The 20,549-nt window shown below is 44.9% G+C and overlaps 1 protein-coding gene across 2 annotated transcripts in view; it reads left to right on the plus strand.

Annotated features, from left to right (window-relative positions):
• GRIK1 (glutamate ionotropic receptor kainate type subunit 1) overlaps nt 1-20,549 on the plus strand; it is a 121,945-nt gene that overhangs the window by 100,214 nt on the left and 1,182 nt on the right. The window contains exons 12-16 of one of the 2 annotated variants that reach the window (XM_027699799.1): nt 363-481; nt 4,918-5,135; nt 7,859-8,084; nt 12,202-12,452; nt 15,077-15,243. In XM_027699799.1, the coding sequence (XP_027555600.1) occupies nt 363-481; nt 4,918-5,135; nt 7,859-8,084; nt 12,202-12,452; nt 15,077-15,226 (964 nt within the window). In that variant the 3' untranslated portion in view covers nt 15,227-15,243. The remainder of the gene's footprint in view (nt 1-362; nt 482-4,917; nt 5,136-7,858; nt 8,085-12,201; nt 12,453-15,076; nt 15,244-20,549) is intronic. The other variant, XM_027699798.1, reaches the window with a different exon arrangement.

A 20,549-nucleotide genomic window follows, 5' to 3' on the forward strand; every position in this document is an offset into this window, starting at 1 on the left:
GCTCACTCTGGCTGCCTTTAGAGGGCTGCTGCTCCTTCCCAACTCCTACATGCTCTCCCAAGGAGCAACTACGTGGCTTCCAGTTGTGCCCCACGCCCTGCAGACACCTGTAAGCGGAGCAAGCAGGGCTGCAGCCTCTCCCTTGAGGGCTCTACACGGGAATAGCCCTGTCCTAGATCCAGGAGCAGCCCTGTCCCAGATCCAGGGTCGAGGCAGCTGTGAGATGTCCCGAGGACACCCTTTCAGCTGAGGTTTCCTCCTCCTTGTGCCCTCTCCCCCCTGCCCTCCCCTCCCCGCGCGGTGTTCAGCAGGCTCGCTGTGTGTACTCGCTGTTTACAGACTGTTTCTGTTGACTGCCACAGGTTTACACCATACGAGTGGTATAACCCCCACCCGTGCAACCCAGACTCAGATGTGGTGGAAAACAATTTTACTTTACTAAATAGTTTCTGGTTTGGAGTTGGAGCTCTCATGCAGCAAGGTACACCGGTTACACTTCGTTATCGCACACGTCCCACAGTCTGCTCAAGGGCTTCTGTGCTGGTAAACTCCACCCTCTGTAAATGCAACTTATACTGTAAAACCCGATCTCAGAGAGACTAAGGACAGAAGAAGGGAAGAAAAGGATGTGCCACTGCAGCTGGGAGCAGGCAGAGGAGGGGAACCCGTGGAACCCAGAGCAGGAGGAAGGAGGGGAAGCGTCTGAGAGAAAGGGAAGCAGACAGGGCCACACGGGAGTTTCTGGAGCTGAAATGGAAAATGATTGCAAGAGAGCTGTGAAGTGCTTCGTGCTTAAGTTGAGTTTATTGGTATAAGAGGTTTGGCAATAGGAGAATGTTGGGCTCCGTCCCAACAGTAACCAGACTTAGCCACCCTAAAAAAACTGTTCTATCTGCCAAACAAGGAAAGATGCTCTTTCTTCAGAAGGGTTGTTAAGTTTGCTGGCACTTGTCAAACTCCTTGTTCAAAACCAAAACCAACCCCTTTTTTTATGGCTTTTCTGCAGGTATGAGCCCCATCCTTCTGTAAAGGCATCCAACTCTAGGAGCCTTATCCCAGTCACAAGTCCCTGTTGCTGATGATTTTGGAAACAACTGACATTTTACTCAGTTGACAAGGAAGGGCAGTGAAGTTTACTCCGTGTGGGAAGTCAGATATATGTACTAAACACACTTGTTTATGTTCTAAGGTTTCCAATTAAGTCACTATTCACCAAAACTGGGCTCCACTGAAAAGAATGAAAATATTTTCTGACAAACATTTCAAGTTGAATCAAAGCTGAACAAAAAAAAACAAAAAAAACCCCAACCACCTCACAACAACAACCAAAAAGGAATCCAGAGGAAAGCCCAGCAGTACCTTGGTATTAAATTCCTAAGCACTAAAGTAAGGAATATAAAACCATCTCTGCATTCATACAGGTACAGTTTATTCTTTCCTCTTTAACAGACATGAGTAGCAGTGAAAAAAAACCCACCAAAAACACGAGGAGGATTTTTTTCCTAGCTATGGTAGAGAATAAAGTTGGTATTGAACCCAGGATGCGCCTGCTTTTAGTGGTGCACTAATATATTTAGAGGACACAGAGCTTCCCCACAGAAATGACTTTGAAGGAGGTTGGATGAAAGAAGAGCATTTCTGCATTGCTTTTTCCATTTGTTTTCCCTCCAATTTATCAGTAAAACACAGGCTGAGGTTTTACAGTATCAGGCAGGTGTGTGTATCTAACTGTGGTTGCCCTGTGTGTGAAAGTGCCCCAGGATTTTGTGTTTCCATGTACTGCCTTTTTTGGAGTTTACCATCATCCACAGCAAACTGTGGGATGCAGTGTCTGCTCGTTACCACTACCTTGGGTACATGACAGTCAGCCCCAACCAGACTCTGCTTGTCTTTTAAGGAGATTGAAACCAAAACAAAACAAAGAAAGAAAGAAAAGGAAAGAAAGAAAGAGAAAAAACCCAAACATTTGTAAGGCAACACAAATGTTTCCATGTACAAACTTGTGGTGCGTGTGACTGTCTGTGCATCATTGTCAATGTGAAGAGTTTGGACATGATGGGAATGGTTGGGAAACTCTGCGTCCAGCGTTGGGCTCTTTCCTGTTGGCAGCAGCTGCTTGTTGTGCTTGATTGGAAGCCACTTGTTTTTTTTTTAAATTTTAAAATGTGATGATCAGACTTTCTCTTTTCTACAGAGCGTGAGCAAAGTCTGGATCAGGATTGGCTGTCATGTCTGCCATAAAAAGGCACTAGAGAGACTTCAGCAAGTATTGTCTCTGCCCCCGAGTCTTGCTGGCAACGTTTTTATTTAGATGCTGCTTCCCCTGTTTTCCCCTGGAAATCTTGGATGTGTTATTCATATTCTGAAAGCATCCAAACAGGGCACATTTCATCCAATTCATTCAGAGAAATGAGCACTTTCAGAAAGGAAAGCTTTCCCTCAGAGCCCCAGTTCAGCCAGGGAGTGGGTCAGACCAGGAGGATCTGGTTCAGGAGAGTGTGTAGGGTGAAGGGGGTGAGCATGGATCATATCCTGGGCTGATCCCACAGCGTTGGAAGCAGGAGAGGGGGGGAATCTGCCCCTCTGCCCCCTCAGGTGAGACCCCCCTGCAGAGCTGCCTCCAGCCCTGGGGAACAACAGCACAAGGATGTGGAGCTGCTGGAGAGAGTCCAGGGGAGGCCCTGGAGATGCTCCAGGGCTGGAGCCCCTCTGCTCTGGAGCCAGGCTGGGAGAGCTGGGGGGGTTCACCTGGAGAACAGAAGGCTCCAGGGTGACATAACTGTGGCCTTCCAGGACCTGAAGGGACACTATGGGAAAGACGGAGAGGGACATTTTACAAGGGCCTGGAGTGACAAGACGAGGGGGAATGGCTTCCCACTTCCAGAGGGCAGGGTTAGATGGGATATTGGGAAGGAATTCCTGGTTGTGAGGGTGGTGGGGCCACACATCAGAAAAACTGTGGCTGCCCCAACCCTGGGAGTGTCCAAGGCCGGGTTGGATGGGGCTTGGAGCAAAGTGGGCTAGTGGGAGGTGTCCCTGCCCATGGTGGGCTCTGCTCCTCCCCAAACAGTCACTCCCTGCATAATTAGCAGGCTGTGGGTTCAAAGCTGAAGTGACCTGAATGTACTCTGCTGCTTTCCACAAACCATATTGTGCTGTAGGAGAACACAGGAGGTTTGGTGTCTCACCCCACAAGGGCAGCACTCAGGGCTTCTCCACCTCCTCTTGTGCAGCACTGACAGATTTCAGGGCTGCTGGTTAAGGGGTCTGCAAGGTACCTGCTGTTGTGCATTCCCGGGATGTCAGAGTCAGGTATTGCATGAGGGTCCAAGAGCAGAAATTCTGTTTGTGTTGCTGTCTAAGCTTAAAAGCAATAACACCAAAAGAAAAAGGGAGAGAAAATATTTCATTGTATTTTTAAAAAAATCGATTCCAAAAAGCTAGAAAGTACGGCAGACCACAAATATAAACCCAGACAGAGCTACAGCTCTGGAAACAAGTACATTTGGCCTCGAAAATTTAAAGTGAGAGTTTTTCTTTTAGACTGCTCTCACAGTTTGACAGTTCTGTCACCCCTTGGGCTATGCTTAGCTTTGACTTTAAGGACGTGTTTGTGTGTTTACAAAGCTAAGTTAGATGTGTTTGCTGGTTGTTTGGGAAGTTTTTACCTTTTCAGTCTCTGCCCCAAAAGTCACTTTCAGAGTTTTTGCAAAGTCTAAAAATATTCTCTGCAACACGTTGAAATTTCTTGCAGAACTCGTGAAATAGTTGGGGAGAGATAATATATCAACATGTTTTTCCAGGAATAAAAATATGTTTGCCACATCCAAAGCTTTACTGTGCTGAGATCTCCCTTCACAGGCACTTAAGTGTTTTCTTAAGTCCATCCTTCATCAGGAGAATAATTATGCAAAGGCTTAACTTTGAAGTCAAAAGTACTCAAGTGGCTGCCTAAGAGCTTTGCTGAACCAGATTCTGGTAACCCACACAATGAGGGGAGCTCAGTGGGGATGCACCTGAAAAATAGAGCACAAAATTTGTATCAGAATGCTTAGAAATAGTTGTGTGCCTTAAATACAGGTGATCTAAGCTGTTTAGAAACCATTTTGATGCACACGTGCTGCTCTGTGGGGTTTTATGGCAATGACACTTTAAACAAAGCACTTGAGAGACAAGGCAGCTTTTTACTTGGAAAACTCAGAGAATCTGAGACACTGCTTGAGGATTTAACACCTGAACAGAAGCAAAACATAAGGTGTGACCTGCAGGCAGACCTGCTAAACCCTTCTCAGCAACAATGGGTGTTAAATACACTGTCCAAAACTTTGCTCTGTAGATCCAAAGGATGTGTCCATTCACCCCCTGAACTTTCAAATGTGAAGCTCACGTTTATAAAAAGAGGTTTTCTGGGGTTGGAGCTGAGGTTCACACAGCTGATGAGTTCACTGGGACTGCATTGATCTCCCTGTCTCTGCTCAGATACATCAATAGGATGCAACAGGGCAGGTTTCTCCTGTAAGATATTTCTGTCAGGCAGCTTGTAAGATTCTGTTAAGATCCCTGGTTCAAAAATTGATTACAGTGTACAGGCAAAAAGGGATTCAGGAAACAGCCAAAAATATTAGGATAGCCTGCTGGGGGTGAAAGAGGTTAATATTACAATGATGGTTAGCTCAGGGATGTAAAGGGACTTAGACCCAAGGATAATTCCATTTGTCATGTATCATGGCATACATCCCCTTCACAGTGTGTTCCCATTATAAATGTTAGCTGTGCATCTGTGAGATTATTGTTTAAATCATTTTATCATCCTACAGCTCATAAAAGCATTCTGTGCCTAAAAACCGTCTGTGGCATCTCAGGAAGGGCATCTTTCAGCATCATTTTAATATGATTGTTTTGGTGGTATCGTGACAGGATCAGAGCTGATGCCCAAAGCTCTTTCTACCAGAATAGTTGGAGGAATATGGTGGTTTTTCACCTTAATCATAATCTCATCCTATACTGCCAACCTGGCTGCCTTCCTGACCGTGGAGAGGATGGAATCCCCCATCGATTCAGCAGATGATTTGGCAAAGCAAACCAAGATAGAGTATGGGGCTGTTAGAGATGGATCCACAATGACCTTCTTCAAGGTAAGATGGCACCAGCCAGGCCTGGCTGGTCAGAGACTCCCGGCGCTCCAGGATAAACAGTGAGGAGGAATCCCAGCATTTGGCAGGATTAGCAGAGTAGGTAAATATATCATTTCCCCAAATCCAGCAGTACGAAAGCTGGGAGGTTTTTCCCCCAAGGCACATGGAAAAACAGTCTGGGGCTGTACTGCTGTGAGGGCCAAAGCCACCTGCCTGTGATGGGGGGATCTGAAGGGAGCCTGGGGATATTCTCCTCCAGGTTGGGGGATCTCATTTTCAGGGTGGGATCTCATTTTCTTCCAGCCACTTGGCTGGAAAATTCTGCTTCACCTTCTGAAAGTCACATTTGCACACTGATAATACTGCCAGCAATCCAAATGCAACTTTATTTGTCCCTTTTTTAAGTGCTCCATGGTCAATATTACACAGACTATCAAAACAAGGGCCTCATAAACACATGAACTCATCAGTAAGTAAAAGACAGTTTTCTGTAGCTAATTGCTTTGTAGATAACTGTGTTCTTTTTTTTTAATTATTAGTATTAATTACCTGCAAAATGGATAATCTCATAAAATGTCAATGTAAAAGCCAGCAAGCTATAAATATAGAATACATGCCCAAAAATCCTGTGACAGTCAGAATTAATTAGCAGCTCCATCAGCAGTCTCAGCAGGGAAGTTAAGCACGGGATGAACTGGTGTCAGGCTTCTCCCTGGAGCATCTAAGGATGGTGTTTGTAGACAGTCAAACATGCAGTGCCTTTGAAGGGGATGAGACACTGTGGGGAAGCAGCATCTTGGGCAAAATAACATGAGCTGCTCCAGCCTGAGCCCCTCCCCTGCTTTAAGCAGAAGCCCTGATGAGAAAAAAAGGAATAACACTCATCCAGAATGTTTCAATCCTGTGATAGATGTGAGGGTCCAGCAGAGGCCACAAAGATGATGAGGGGTCTGGAGCATCTCTCTGATGAGGAAAAACTGTGGGAGACTGTGGTTAGTCTGGAGAAGAGAAGGCTGAGAGGGGATCTCATCAATCCACACAAATATCTCCAAGAGCTGTCAGAGGATGGTCCCAGACTCTTCAGTGGTGCCAGTAACAGGATGAGGAGCAGTGGTCATAAACTGAAACACAGCAAGTTCCACCTCACCTTGAGGAAGAACTTCTTTCCATGGAGGGTGGCAGAGCACTGGAACAGCTGTCAGGGGAGGTGTGGGGTCTCCCTGTCTGGAGACATTCCAAACCCACCTGGATGAGTTCCTGTGTCACTTGCTCCAGGTGACCCTGCCTTTGCAGGGGGGTTGGACTGAGTGATCTCCAGAGGTCCCTTCCAACCCCATCTATTCTGGAATTCTGGGATTTTGTGTAGTCTGTCCCTGCTGGAGCTGCCCAGGGTGATCTGCCCTTGTAATGGCTCTCATGTGGCAGAATAGAAACGTTCTGTTGCTCAAAGAAAGGCACAAACTCCAGCAGTTTCCATTACAAACAGTTCTTGAAAGGATGACCTGACATCTCCATTAAGATGGAAACCCACATGGAGATATTCCTGGGAGCTTTGTAAGGCAAGTACCAGACTCTCCTCAGAAGTATAAGGCAGCAGGAACCAGCTGTGCCATCTTCTGAAAGAACTCTGGGAAAATCCCTTTACCTGAGAGCTCTTCCATGCCCAAAGACAGTCACTGCCATTGATATTCTGAAGTCAAACTTGGCATTAGAGACAAAACCTCAAAACCTGTTGCTTCCATATGGTTTTAGAGGAAATAGCTTCTGAAGTTCAATATGAGAAGTTCAAGCAAATTCCTAGAGCTGTTTTCAGCTTTGCACTGATTTTCTTTTTGCACCATTAATCCCTCAGGCTGAAATATGTGGAGGCTTAAAAGAATGTATAGGCCTTTAAAAGAAACATTTCAGATGAGGTGATTAAATATTTATACACTGTACATGCTGGCTTATTTGTGCCTGAAATACAAGTGTACACAAACACAAGAGAAAGTACACTAATTTTGTACAGAAATTGGGGATGGAGTCCCTGGCAGAGTGAAGGTGACACAGTGAAAGATGCATGAAAAATACAATTTCTCACACTTGTAAACACACACAGTACAAACAAACAAATAAAAGGTGCTTTGATTTTTGTTGCAGAAGCCCCTGCAGATCCTCACAAGATTAGGAGCTCTTTGTGCTGTACAAAACTTAAAACAAAAAAATCCCGGAGTGGGTCTCTGTACAATAAATGTGACAGGCACTTCTTTATGCCAAAGGAAGACTCTGTGCTCTGTGAGGGCACAACTTTGCCTCCCTCAGACTGTAAAATACTGCATATACTTCCTGAGCTAAGCACACACACAGGGACACACAGGGAGAGACCTGGGAATTAGGAGAAGGCAGGAGCAGGGATTTCTGGGCAGCAGTTACTCCATCCCCGCACTCCACGTGTGTTACAGTACATTTAAGGAAAAAGTACCTTTGCCATAACACTCTAGAGGTAACTCTGCCTCCTTTTTGAGAGCTCTGAAGCCCTGCCCTGGCCTGGCCAGATGCCTGCCCTGGGGGCACCCCAATGCCCAGAGGTACCCAAAAGCCGCAGCTTGAGAGCTGGAGGAGCCGAGCTGGAGTGAAAGGACCTACCTATGATACAGGACCATTCCTGTGATCCAGGCTGAGGAGTATTTGACAAGTGCAATTTGGGTGCTGGTGTGACTCTCTGCCCTCCTTTCCCCGCTCAGAAATCCAAGATCTCCACGTACGAGAAGATGTGGGCGTTCATGAGCAGCCGGCAGCAGACGGCCCTGGTGAAGAACAACGACGAGGGGATCCAGAGGGTGCTCACCACAGACTATGCCCTGCTCATGGAGTCCACCAGCATCGAGTATGTGACCCAGAGGAACTGCAACCTCACCCAGATCGGGGGGCTCATCGACTCCAAAGGCTACGGCGTGGGAACCCCCATTGGTAAGGTGCTTTGGGGCCCAGCTGTGCTGGAGCTCACCCAGAAGCTGAGGTGGCCATCTGAATCAGTCCTGGGCTCCCAGAAACAGGACAAGGGGGAATGGCTTCACACTGGCAAAGCCAGGGTGAGATGGGATACTGGGAGGAAATCCTTCCCTGGGAGGGTGGGGAGGCCCTGGTAAAGTTTGCCCAGAGAAGCCGTGGCTGCCCCATCCCTGGAAGTGTCCAAGGCCAGGTTGGAGCAAGCTGGGCTAGTGGAAAGTGTCCCTGCCTGTGGCAGGACAGTGGAATTGGATGATCTTTAAGGTCCCTTCCAATGCAAACCATCCTGTGATTCTGTGATTCTATGGAACAGTAAAAATTCTGGCTCCCCAGTGCTGACAGGAGGGTGGGGGTTGGCCTCTTCTCCCAGGCAGCTATCAATAAGACAAGAGGGCAGGGTCTTAAGCTCTGCCAGGGGAGGTTTATGTTGGATATTAGGAAGAAATTCTTTCCAGAGAGGGTAATCAGGCAATGGAAGGGGCTGCCCAGGGAAGTGGTGGGTTCTCCGTCCCTGGAGGTTTTTAAGATGAGACTGGATGTGGCATCAGTGCCATGGGCTGGGAACCACAGGGTTGGACTTGATGATCTCGGAGGTCCTTTCCAACCCAGCTGATTCTGTGATTATTCCCAAGCACACAGCACAAAAAAACTGACACAAATTTTAATTCTCTACAATCAGAAGATCTCAAAAAGGGCACTGGATATGCTAGAAAAGGTCTGCTGGAAAGACTTCAGAGAGACTGATGCAGCTGATTCTCACTGTTCTTATGTGTTGCTTTGGGGTCATAAAATGAATCAGAAATCCATCTCCTTTCATTCATCTCTCTCTGGAGTGCAGGTAGAATTATAGAACAGCTTGGGTTGGAGGGGACTTTAAAAATCGTCTCATTCCACCCCCTGCCATGGGCAGGGACACCTTCCACTAGACCAGGTGGTGGGCCTGGTTCATCCACTCCAGAGCTGATATAAATAAGGGAGAATCACCCCTGCACTTTGAACTGTCATTCTTTCTGCTACTGAGTAGCTCAGACAGATCATCACACAGACAACATTTAAAGTGTATTTTTTCCTCTGGCTGTGTGAGAACAGCCTTCACACCCCGAGGAAAATGATACAAAAGCTAAAATCCTGAAGAAAGACAAATGCATGGCAAGAGTTTCACTGCAGTTATAAAGCTGCCATGCTTTAAAGCAAGAACAATGAAGGAATAATTGGAACAGATGGTAATCCTCAGAGAGAGTGCATCCATTGGAAATAACAGCTGTGAAATATATTTATAAGATGTTTCTTGTATGATAAATGCACCTTTATTTTTTCTTAAGGAAGCCTAGCAAAATTCAGGGGAATAAATACCCCCAAGCACTGTGAAATAATTCAGTACCATCCAGCATCTTATAAAGGATTGATTTAATGGACAAGATAAACCTTCCACTATGCAGGTGAACCCCAAAGGCTCTGTTATTTTTCTCCTAGCATTCCAGAGTATTGATTGTAGAGGCTGTATGGAAAATAAAAGAGACAAAAAAAGGCTTGTCAGTGACCCTTGGCCTCAAAGTTTCAGCAAGTCTTAACTGGTCTCCTGAAGTTGTTCCTTCAGGAGAATATACAACCTCAGGACCAGGGTTTCCCGCAGCAAAATATGTCTTGCACTCTAAAATTTCCAGTGGATGAGCTGAATAACACTAAATGGCTCCCAAAGACACAGGAAAGGATAATTTTTGAAGGTTCTCCAAATCCAGTATCACTGAGAGTGCTGAGGCAGGTAATTCCAACACTAAAGCTATTACCAGTTACTTGGGAGAGTGCTAAGAAAGGAGATAAATGCAGTTCTTGGCTTAAGAGGTAGTTTGTTAATAGCTCAGAGGCCAGAAATGATGTGCTGAATATTCAAAGAGGTGTTGAGATGGATTTGTGTTTGTTTTTTTAACTCACCAATAAAACACCACCAACCCAGCACTCCAGGCACACCTGACAAACTTTAAAAGCACAAAGAAATATGGATGCACCTGTTACCCTCAGGGTGAATTGTGAGAATCGTGATGGCAACACAAACATCAGAGAAAGGATGAACATGCCCACAAATCCTGTGTTGTGACTCTGCCTGCTCCACTTTACCCAACAGCTCTGTCCCTTCAGACAGGGGAAAATGGATGAGTCCCACAGTCTATCAGGGCCACAAACACCTCCTAAGGTAGAAACAATTCTTCTCTCTCTTCTGTTTTCACTGGCAATAATTCACTTCTCTGTGTAAAGCCAGTTGTGAAGGTTTGTTTTCTGCTGTGTTATTTTGGGGTCTTTAATAACGAGCATACAAATCATCTCTTCTTACAGCAGGCATATTTTCCTTTCAAAGCTGGCTACCTCAAGCAGTGGCTTGCTGACTGCTGGCTTCCCAGATGGATTTTGGATAGTCTGACAGGCATCTCTTGGCATCTGTGGTCACAGCATGGCCTGGTGCTGGCAGTAGGATGCACTGAAAAACAGTTGAGTGTTGGCACAACAAATGAAGAACTGCAATGTTTCTCCTGCTGATGCTCCTCAGACAGGGCTGGGGGCTAAAGGAAATGGAAAGCAGGGAGGGGCACTTGGGTTCATGGTACAATTATTTTTAATAATGTCCTGCACAGCAATATAAGGGAGAAACCTGAAGCTGTGAGGTCGAATTTCCAAGGCTGTTTTGATGTATAAAGACACAACAGTGGTGCCTTAGTGAGAATTTTCTAAGAAGTCTGTGTCTGTGTGGACCACAAGTTCTCTGGGATTCTGGCACACGATCTACCTTAAAAGTTTGTTTACCTTGATCATGTTGAGAGTTGCAACAGCTTTAATTTGCAGCAAAATGTGACTTTTTTGGTGAAATGGCAGTTTAAGAAAAGCTTGGAATCACAGAATCAGACAATGGGTTGGGCTGGAAGGAACCTTACAGGTCATTCAGTTCCATCCCCTACCATGGGCAGGGACACCTTCTACGATCCCAGGTTGCTCCATCCTGGCCTTGGACACTTCCAGGGATGGGGCAGCCACAGCTTCTCTGGGCAACCTGTGCCAGGGCCTCCCCACTCTCCCAGGGAGTGATTTTTTCCTAATATCCAACCTAACCCAACCTGTCAGTTTGAAGCCATTCCCCCTTGTCCTGCATGGTCTCATTGATGTGCTAAAGGGGAGGAAAGGATGGACAGGAGTCAGCTACGTGGACAAAGGGCTTTCACCACTGTGTTTCAGCCTGGACGCTAAATGCTTCTAGTTGTAGGAAGTCTGACATGGCAGGATTTGGGGGCCTTTGGAGCCAAAGAGCCTTTCATAGAATCACAGAACCATTCTTGTAACCCTGTCCTGCTTGCTGTCATAAAACCCTGGTGCCATAAAGAGAAGTCTCTCTCCCAAGCACAGACTGCAGAGATTTGGGAGGATGGAGAGAGCCAGAGCAGAGTGTGTGAGAGGCAAATCTAAACAGACTGAACCACCCAGTGTGACCCCCCCCCAGATACTGTGCAGGCCCATTAGTGCTGCAGGACCTGCACACACATCATTTCCCAAGCTGTTGTTGGCCTGCAAAGCATGAAATAGTTGCCATTTTGAGCTTGCAGTGCCACTGTTGTTGCAAGTCACAGCAAAAAAGGACTGGGCAACCCCATGTTCTCATAAGTAGCTGAAGTGGAGTTGTGGGTTGATCCAGGTATAAATGAGAGGAGAAAGTCTCTGTGTGACTGTGGACTTTTCTCAGCAGCCACTCATTTACATGCAGTAGGAAAAATAAACAGATGTTGAAGTCAACAGAGGAGATGCAAAGCGGAAATTCTCCAAGGATGCCCAAAGCAATATTCAAATATGATATGGAGGAATTACTGAGCAAGAAAACCCACTGCCAAGGCTTAAATAAACCTCGGGAGGAGACCCTAGAAATGATAATGAATTCTCAAATAACTGCACCAGTGGAGCCTTCTGGTTTTAAGTCCCCAGGGCGGACACCAACTTTCCCACCTGTGCCATAGAGAAAACAAGGAATAATCAACCCTGTGATGAGGCAGCACTTTGGCTGCAGATGGTGGCACTGACAGGCCTTGCTCTCCCCTTGCAGGGTCTCCTTACAGAGACAAGATCACCATCGCCATCCTGCAGCTCCAGGAGGAGGGAAAGCTGCACATGATGAAGGAGAAGTGGTGGAGGGGCAACGGGTGCCCCGAGGAGGACAGCAAAGAAGCCAGTGCCCTCGGGGTGGAGAATATTGGGGGCATCTTCATCGTGCTGGCTGCAGGGCTGGTCCTGTCAGTGTTTGTAGCCATTGGGGAGTTTATCTACAAATCCAGGAAAAACAGTGACATCGAGCAGGTGAGTCAGACCCTTCCAGGATTTCCTGTGCTCCTGGCAGGATGAGGTTTGGGAATGGGGGGTGACTGTGCTGTAGTTCTCTTTGCTGGAGTGTAGGTTATGTGTTGCTGAACTCTCAGCAGGCATTTCTGGCTCTAATAACAAATAATTTATTAATAGGAACAGGGAAGTGCTTCACCCACAGTCCAATTAGTGCTGCTTAGTAGGGCAGTGCACAACAAGGGCAATTAATTTCTCAAAGAGTTTCTGCTTGATCTTTAAGACTTCAAGCAGAGATTACATTGGAATGGAAGAAAACACACCTGGGATTTTGGTTTTTTTGTGTGGTTTTTTGTTTGTATTTTTGTTTGTTTTTTTTGTTTGTTTATGGGTTTTTGTTTGTTTTGGTTTGTTTGTTTGAGTTTGTGTTTGTGGTTGTTTGTTTTTGGGGTTTTTTTGTTTTCTTTGGGGTTTTTTGTTTTGTTTTGTTTGTTGGGGGTTGTTTGTTTGGGTTGTTTTTTGTTTGGTTTTAGGTTTTTGGTTGGTTTGTGTTTTTCTTTTGTTTTGTCTGTTTCTGGGGGAGTTGTTCTTTGTTTGGTTTGGGTGTTGCTTTTTGTTTGTTTGTTTTGGGGGTTTTGTTGTTTGGTTTTTTGTTTTGGGTTTGGTTTTTGTTTTTTTTTTTAATGTGGCATTAACGGTGTCCCTTTGAGTAACACGGGAATGTTACTCAATGTCCAGATCCCCAAGTGTGATTTTCCTCTTGCTCTAGAGAGCAATTTTTTTCAGAGTCAGGGGTTTACACGCTGTGCTGAAGGATGCACTTCAAAGCATTCAGGAGAACTCCTGAAAGGTGATGAATGCCACTGTAAAAGAAGATTATGGAGCCAAAGAAATTCTGGTTATAGCTCCACTGAAGTGTAATGAGCAATTTGAAAGGGCAGAGGGAAAACAAAGGAAATGCTGTGTATAAATCACGCCTTGAGCATTCCAGCAGTTTGAGAGAAAGAATCAATCATTAAAATCGAGAGTAAACACCCGTTTACTGACCCACAACCACCGCAAACAAAGCAAGGCACGAGCAGGGACTTGGAGTCTGTTCCTGAAGCTGCCAACCCTCTTCCTATGGCTGCCTGCCCTGGGGCTGTTTGTCCTGGCCATGTCACAGACCCTGAGGTGGCCCTCCTGTAGATGCCCTGATCCTCTCCCCTTCAGCAGGATTTGCCCCAGGGACAAGGCTCACACCACACCAAAGGGTTGGTGGGTGCCCCTGATGACCAGGGTGGCCCCTGAATCATCAAGAGGTTCATATCTCCTCACTTAGACTTCTAAGACAGGAGGCCTCTCCTTCCAAGGGAGTTTTTTAAGCTCATTTTCCACTTTGAGATGCAAAAGGAGCTTTTCCATGGGCAATTCATCCTCCTCGTCCAAGGAGTGATCCTGCAAAGGCTGATGAGGGCTAGAAACTGTTGAGACAAATGCCCTTAACAAAGGCAGCAGGGATGGGTGGGAGGAGAAGGAGAACGTTTACAACTCGCTCTGGGAGGTGCAGTTTGAACCATGTACAGTAGTGGGGGTGGGACATGGGAGGGATTGACACCTGAGTGACCCAGCAGCCAGGGCTGAGGCCTGGAGAGAACAACACCCGATTTTGGATAGGATACATCACCTGCAGGTCCTTGCTGCCAGGAAGAGAATCCCACAAACTAAGGCCCACACCTGCTGAAGGGAAGGGAGCTGGTTCCTACCAGGCATCTTCATTTCCCCAGTGGTGCTATTTTGGGTCCATGACACCCAATGCCCTGTCAGTGGGCTTGGTCCTCTCAGTACCCTTCAGGAGAGGGCAGTTCCTGGCCATGCAGGAGCATCCCCACATCTGCCTGAGCAAGCCCTCACTGAAAACAGTGTCCAGGAACAGGCACAGCTCATGTGGAGCCATCTCAGGACATATAAATCAAAGTATCCCCATTTTGGAACAAGTCAGAGATAAAGGATTAATGTATTTGCACATATTGCAGCTTTCTGAGTAGTACTTTAACCTGTTTCAGCACAAAATGCATAAAGAATATATTTATATCTTTGTTTCATTCATGTCTCAGGAGATCTATTCAAATACATTTCAAAGAACAATTGCAGCCAATTAAGATGTCTGGTATAAATGCTAATATGGTGTGCAGAATATCCTGGAAACTTTTCAGGAGTCCATGAAAGGCAATGGGTTCCCGAAGCCAGGACTAAAGCAGACCTAGAGCTTTAAACCAGGAGGGAGTGTTCCTTTACTGAGCAATATGTTGGGTGAACATCACAGTGTTCAGGGTTCCATATATGTGTGTTCACCATTTTTGGCACTGCACTGCAAGGTGTTTCTTAAAAATTAAAATCTTTAGATGCGTTAATGTGGTTTCTTTTGCAGAAGCAATTTTACAGAGAGTTGAAAACCAATTATTTCAGTGTCACTTTCTGGTTTCTGTCAGATAGTTTTCCTTTTCACCTGGTGAAATAAGAAGCTTAGTACTGTGACTTTTCTGTTTCCATAACTAGAGCCTCTTTTGGTTTAAACAGCTTTGGAATCTCATTCTCATGTTTGCTTTCGATGTTGCCTCTTTGGTTTATTTATTTTCTCCATTTTTTCTTTTCTTGCATGCAAGGCCTTTTGTTTCTTTTACGGACTGCAGTGTAAGCAAACCCACCCGTCCAACTCCACCTCTGGCACCACCTTATCTACGGATTTAGACTGTGGCAAGTTAATCCGAGACGAGCGAGGGATTCGGACACAGCCCTCAATTCACACTGTGTAGTCAGGAGAGGAAAAAAAAAAAAAGGTGTGTCCCACGGAAAACATGAAACCCAAACAGTTGGCACAAAATGGCCAAGGTTGTACCCACCAGCACAGCTCCAAAGTGCCTCCTGCTTCGGCAGGAGAGCAGCGTGTGAGACGTAAAAATTGGCCAAGTCCCTGAAATCTGGGCAGTTTAAATGCACATCACAGAAAATAGTCACCCCCACAGCAGTAGACTGGAGTAGCTTTTAAGAATTATCACATTCTCTTATGTACAATTGTCACCTTGCCATTTCGTGGGGTAATTCACCTCTTTCAGGTAAGAAAAATTCTTTGCCTCCTTTTCGTCTCCTCCCCGACCCGAGTGAAACAATAAAAGCTTCATTACTAAAAGCGTGGAGAAACATTTAGCTTGGTCTCTGCTGAAGCATTCAGCAAGTGGGCCAGGCAGCTCTTTATAAACCTCCAAAAACAACCTGCAGGGCTCCATTAACTTTCTGAACCCCTGTTGCAAGCAGCCGGAGATTTTTAGCTGGCATGTCTTATTCCCAGTGTCAATATTTAATGAATTTTAATTCATCCATTTAAAATTCATTAGTCAAAGCCTCCAAGTAACTATCACACCACAAAATCATATCTATCAGTTAAATTTTATGCCATGTAACCATTAAGAACATGTTCAACAGGAGCACCCTCAGGCAACACCCGGATAGACCATTAACAGGATAAATCCGTTGTCTTGCTTGAGCAATTCATGATGTTCATTGTAAGGCTTTGTAACATAGAAAACTCCTTTGTGGAAAAAAATCAGGATATCAATTTATATCAAGCAGTAAAGCTTTGCATATTGAAACACTTGTGGAATTTTTTGTGTAGCAGGTTGCCACTGGATGCTTTTTATACCCTGGAAGCATAACAGTTGCATTTTCTCCAGTCCTCAGCCAGCTGGGGGACTGACAGGGCAGGAGACAATGGACTCCATCTGGTTTTGCCACGAAGAAAACATATGACAACAATCTGAGATACACAAAGTGTATAGAAATGCCAGCTCTAGAATGTCATGAACTGTGACAAACCTGTGTTTTCAAAACCTGATTACCTTTTATCTGCCTTTGACTGTATCTCAGGTTACCACCAGCTTCAGCAATTCATCTTCCCCCCCTCACACCTACTTTATGTTTCCTTACCCAATGAAGTTCCTGCTCATCACACAAGTTAATGACCTGTTTTATTGAGGGCCATTTCTGCACTTCTCTGCAATTAGAGAACTTGTTCGAGTGGGTGCCTTCACACCCAATTGCTGAGGTGCTGCAGCAAAGCTCTGCTCTCCTCTTCACTTGTTTCTCTCATACCTGGCTCCTGGGAAAAGCCAGAGCATGGAGGGAGCTGTGTTTTCCTTCCATTCCTGTTGCAATTTTTGATTGTGCTGCCAGCAGGCTGAAGGTTTTTTTGTGGTTATACCAATTCTTCTCTGCTCATCTGTGGATGTGAGTGTTTATGCTCCACTCCAGATGCTGCAAGAAATTGTCTGGCTCAAAATGGCCTTTCAACTTGTTTGAATAGGGCCTTGAAAGCTTTGGTTCTTCATAAAATGCTCCTTCTTACCAGCAAAGACCTGAATTAGATGTTCTGTATATCTGATTTAAGAGAGCACTTTTTATTTGCAGCTTTCCCAGTAGAAGAGACTTAAAACTAATTAAATTCAGCTCCTCTCAAGTCTCAGAGGAGAAGGAAAATGCCTAATGTGTTTATCTCCATCATTGCTCTATGCAGGAAATCTTCTGGGTTGCAGCTTCGACCAGTTTTCTAATTGTTTCTCAGATTAATGAAGAACCCAGAGAATTTCTGTCACTTTTTGGGTAAACATTTTCTCATCTGTCAAGGAAACAGTCCCATTGTTGGTAACATCCATACTTTCCCTGTGTCCAGCTGTCCCTGCAGACAACTTGCCAGGCTGTGAGGAATTCCCTGTGGGAATCACAAAGCAGCTCCTCCTTTCCCTAGCACAGCCCCATCCCCAGCTACAAAAAGAGTTATCAAACAGCCTCACTTGCTCCTTAGAGCTGAGGCAGGAAGAGCTGATGTTCCACCCCCAGAGTTCTAACAAACCCAGGTTTGTAAAGGCAGTTTTTCCAGATTTGCTGTGGCTCCAGGGAAAGGCAGGTGCTCGAGGAAGGCACAGCATCCCCCGGGGAGTGTGTGACCCCTGGGACAACTCCTGCAGAGACACTACAGGCTTCAAGATCTCCCTGGAACAAAGCCCTGAAGCTTCACATCTGTAGCTCTTTGGAAAAAAAAAGCGGGCGGAGAAGGGGGAGAAGGAAGACATGCCCTGTCTCAGTGAGGGTCTTGCAAAATAGGATTTTTTGTGGAGTTGTCAGGTGTGCAAATTCCCTCTCTGCAGCGAACATCAGCACAAGCACCTCTGTTTTCAGGTTTGATCCTTGTATGGGCCATTCACTCAAGAGCTGGATTTAACGATCCTTATGTGTCCCTTCCAAATCAGAATATCCTGTGAAATGTGTGAAATGTCCCTTCCAAGCCTGGCTGTGGCTTCACTGGGAAGTGTCATTTGTGTTTAGAAGGTTTGGGGGACCAGCAAGCAGTTTTAGGGATTTTTTTTTTCTTGCAGAGAGGAAGCAGAGGACCAGTTTCTATAACTGAGGAAGACTTAAATTAATCCATGGATTATTATCATACTGTTTTGGCAACCTCTGCTCAATAGACTCTGACAGGTTAAAAGTTAATTTGGTGATGTCCTCGTGCAATTAGCCACCAGTGACAGAGTACTCACATGGATTCTTAATGTGCTGCAACAGCAGTTTGCTCACTAGGAGAAACTATTATGGATATTCTTCCTATGGTGCACTAGGCACAAATAAATCACTTATTTTCAGCAGAAGATACATCAGTGTCCCAGCTCTGGGTCCTTCACAGCAATGAGGGCACTGCAGAAGGAAAATCCTGACTTGCACTTCATCCTCTCTCCCTGAGCTGGTCAGAGGTTCTTCCACAATAAAACCTGGCCCACATTCTTGGATTTTCGTAGTTCTCAGTTCTTCAACATAACACACTGGGCTTGGGGTGGCTTTTTTACTATTATTTGCTGGGTTTTGCAAGGTATTAATAAAATGCAATTGAAAAATCTTGTCCCCAGTGGTAGCCCAGCAGCATAAACAGCAGATTGATAAATCCTGGCTGCAGGTTCTTTTTTTTCAGTCTTGTTTGTACTTTATTTTACATTTTTTGGTTTTGTTTTTTTTTTTTTAAATTCTGAATCTGTAATTATCCTCAAGCTTAACACAGACTGTGTATGGAAGGATTTGGGAGCTCCATGACTAAGCTTTAATAGCCTGCTGGAGTGACCAAAGGGGGGAGAGAAAGATTCGCACATCACAAGGAGAGCAAAATCTGCTCTGTTTTTAAAGGATGACATTTCCTCTTACATGCCATGGCCCGCAGCATTTTGACACTGCCAGAATGAGAAAGTTAAGCTGGCTAAAAGCAAAATGTTAAACTTATCACTCTGTTGTAAAAGGGATCACTCTGTGCCCACTGTCCTCTCAAGCTGGATGAGACCTCAAAGGTGCACTGAACAGCAGGTAAAAAAAGGAGGTTTTTAAAGAAACCCTTTCAGTTTGGCTGCCTGAATATGAGACTAAAAGAACAGCATATTACCCTTTGAAATTGAATTTTAATGTCAATCTCCCCCTTTAAAGACTACTTTAAAGGTGCTGTTCAGAGGGCTGGCAGGCTATTGATGAACAACTGGGCAAAAGTCTAATTCTTAGGCAAGACCTAAATATCAAAGCCATTCCTAAGAATAACTTGAAGTCTTGCTGATAATATTTGTTTTAAAATTCAAGGCAGTTGGAAGTGGAACCATTGGGCACTTCACAAATCACGGAGTCAGATATTAAAACCCTGACACAGGTAATGTCAGCACTGGGTTTTAGGCATCTGTCTGCAGATGGAAAGGGATCTTCATGGGACTCTTTTGTGGCTGTGACATTGAAAGGTATTACGATCATTGCACAGGATGAATAACAGGAATCTATTTGGCAAATTAAAATCCAAGCCTATTAACAAGGCAGTAAAATGTACTATTTCATCTGCAGAAATCATCCCTGGGTGCACTTTCCAGAGACTGATGGCTGTGATTAAATACACAACATCAGTAGGTTGGCAAGAGCAACAGGGAAAGAAAATAAAAATAAACCTGATCAATCCCACAGAGGGTTAATATGATCCTTTCATTATCTACCAAGGAGCTCTGGATTCACTTTGTAATCTAGATTTTAAAAGCTCAATTAAAACTAAGGCAGCACAGAGCAATAATCCACACCAAGTCAGCCACTTAGAGCATTTGGGTTTATTACTTTGGAAATAAGTGATGCTGCTCTCTAAAAGCAGCCTGGAGCAGTGTAGAAATAGTGTCCCTGTTAGGATGATACCTGCTTTTCCTGCTGCTTCCAGAGGGGAGTGATTTGGAAACAAAAGCAGTGCCTATTCCTATTACATTTAGGGGCTGACATGAATTAATTGGAGTTTAATTGATGCATAACTCAGAACAAAAATGAAGCATCTCAAAGAAAGAGCATATTGGAGTATAAATTTGAAATACTCTGGGATCTCAGCCCGTGTTACCCACATTACAGGGAGAAATTACACTGGAAAAGAAGGAGCACAGCCTGTTTTTAATATCTGACTCCCTGAGTTGTGAAGTGCCCAATGGTTCCACTTCCAACTGGTTTGAATTTGAAAATAAAAATGATCAGCAAGACTTCAAGCATGTGGGATTCACTTCTCTGTGATTCCTTTGCTCCCTCAAGCAAATTATTTACCCTTGATCCAGGCTACCCTCAGGCTCTGGTTTGCATTTGAAAACACTCCTGTAGAATAGCTGGATACTAGGAAATCTTCAGGGGTTCTGCTTTTTAAATCATATATCTGATTTTACCTTTTTTGGCCCTGGGTAGCTGAGGTCACTGTTGGATAATTCCTGGTTATGAACTGGACATTGCCCACCTTGCACTGGTTTCACTCTAGAAGGGGATTTATGTTTGATACAGAGAAATAAATAAATCTCTGCTGCCACTGCCACTTGACAAGAACTGTAGTTTTATCCTGTGTTAAAGCTGGTCAGTTCTAAAAGGGTTTAGTAGGAAGGATTTATTCAGCTTGATGAAGGTAAGGTGGTTAAAGTTTTGGTTCATGCTGCTGCCATCACTTCATTTTATACATAAATAATCTATTCATATATATATGCATGGAACAATTTTTTATTTACGTCGTCAGATACTTCCACTTAATGTCTTATTTTGTATTTTATTTGTGTTACG

The sequence above is a fragment of the Neopelma chrysocephalum genome, unplaced genomic scaffold (assembly GCF_003984885.1).
Source record: "Neopelma chrysocephalum unplaced genomic scaffold, ASM398488v2 Primary Assembly neopelma1_141, whole genome shotgun sequence".
In the NCBI taxonomy this organism is placed as follows: Eukaryota; Metazoa; Chordata; class Aves; order Passeriformes; family Pipridae; genus Neopelma; species Neopelma chrysocephalum.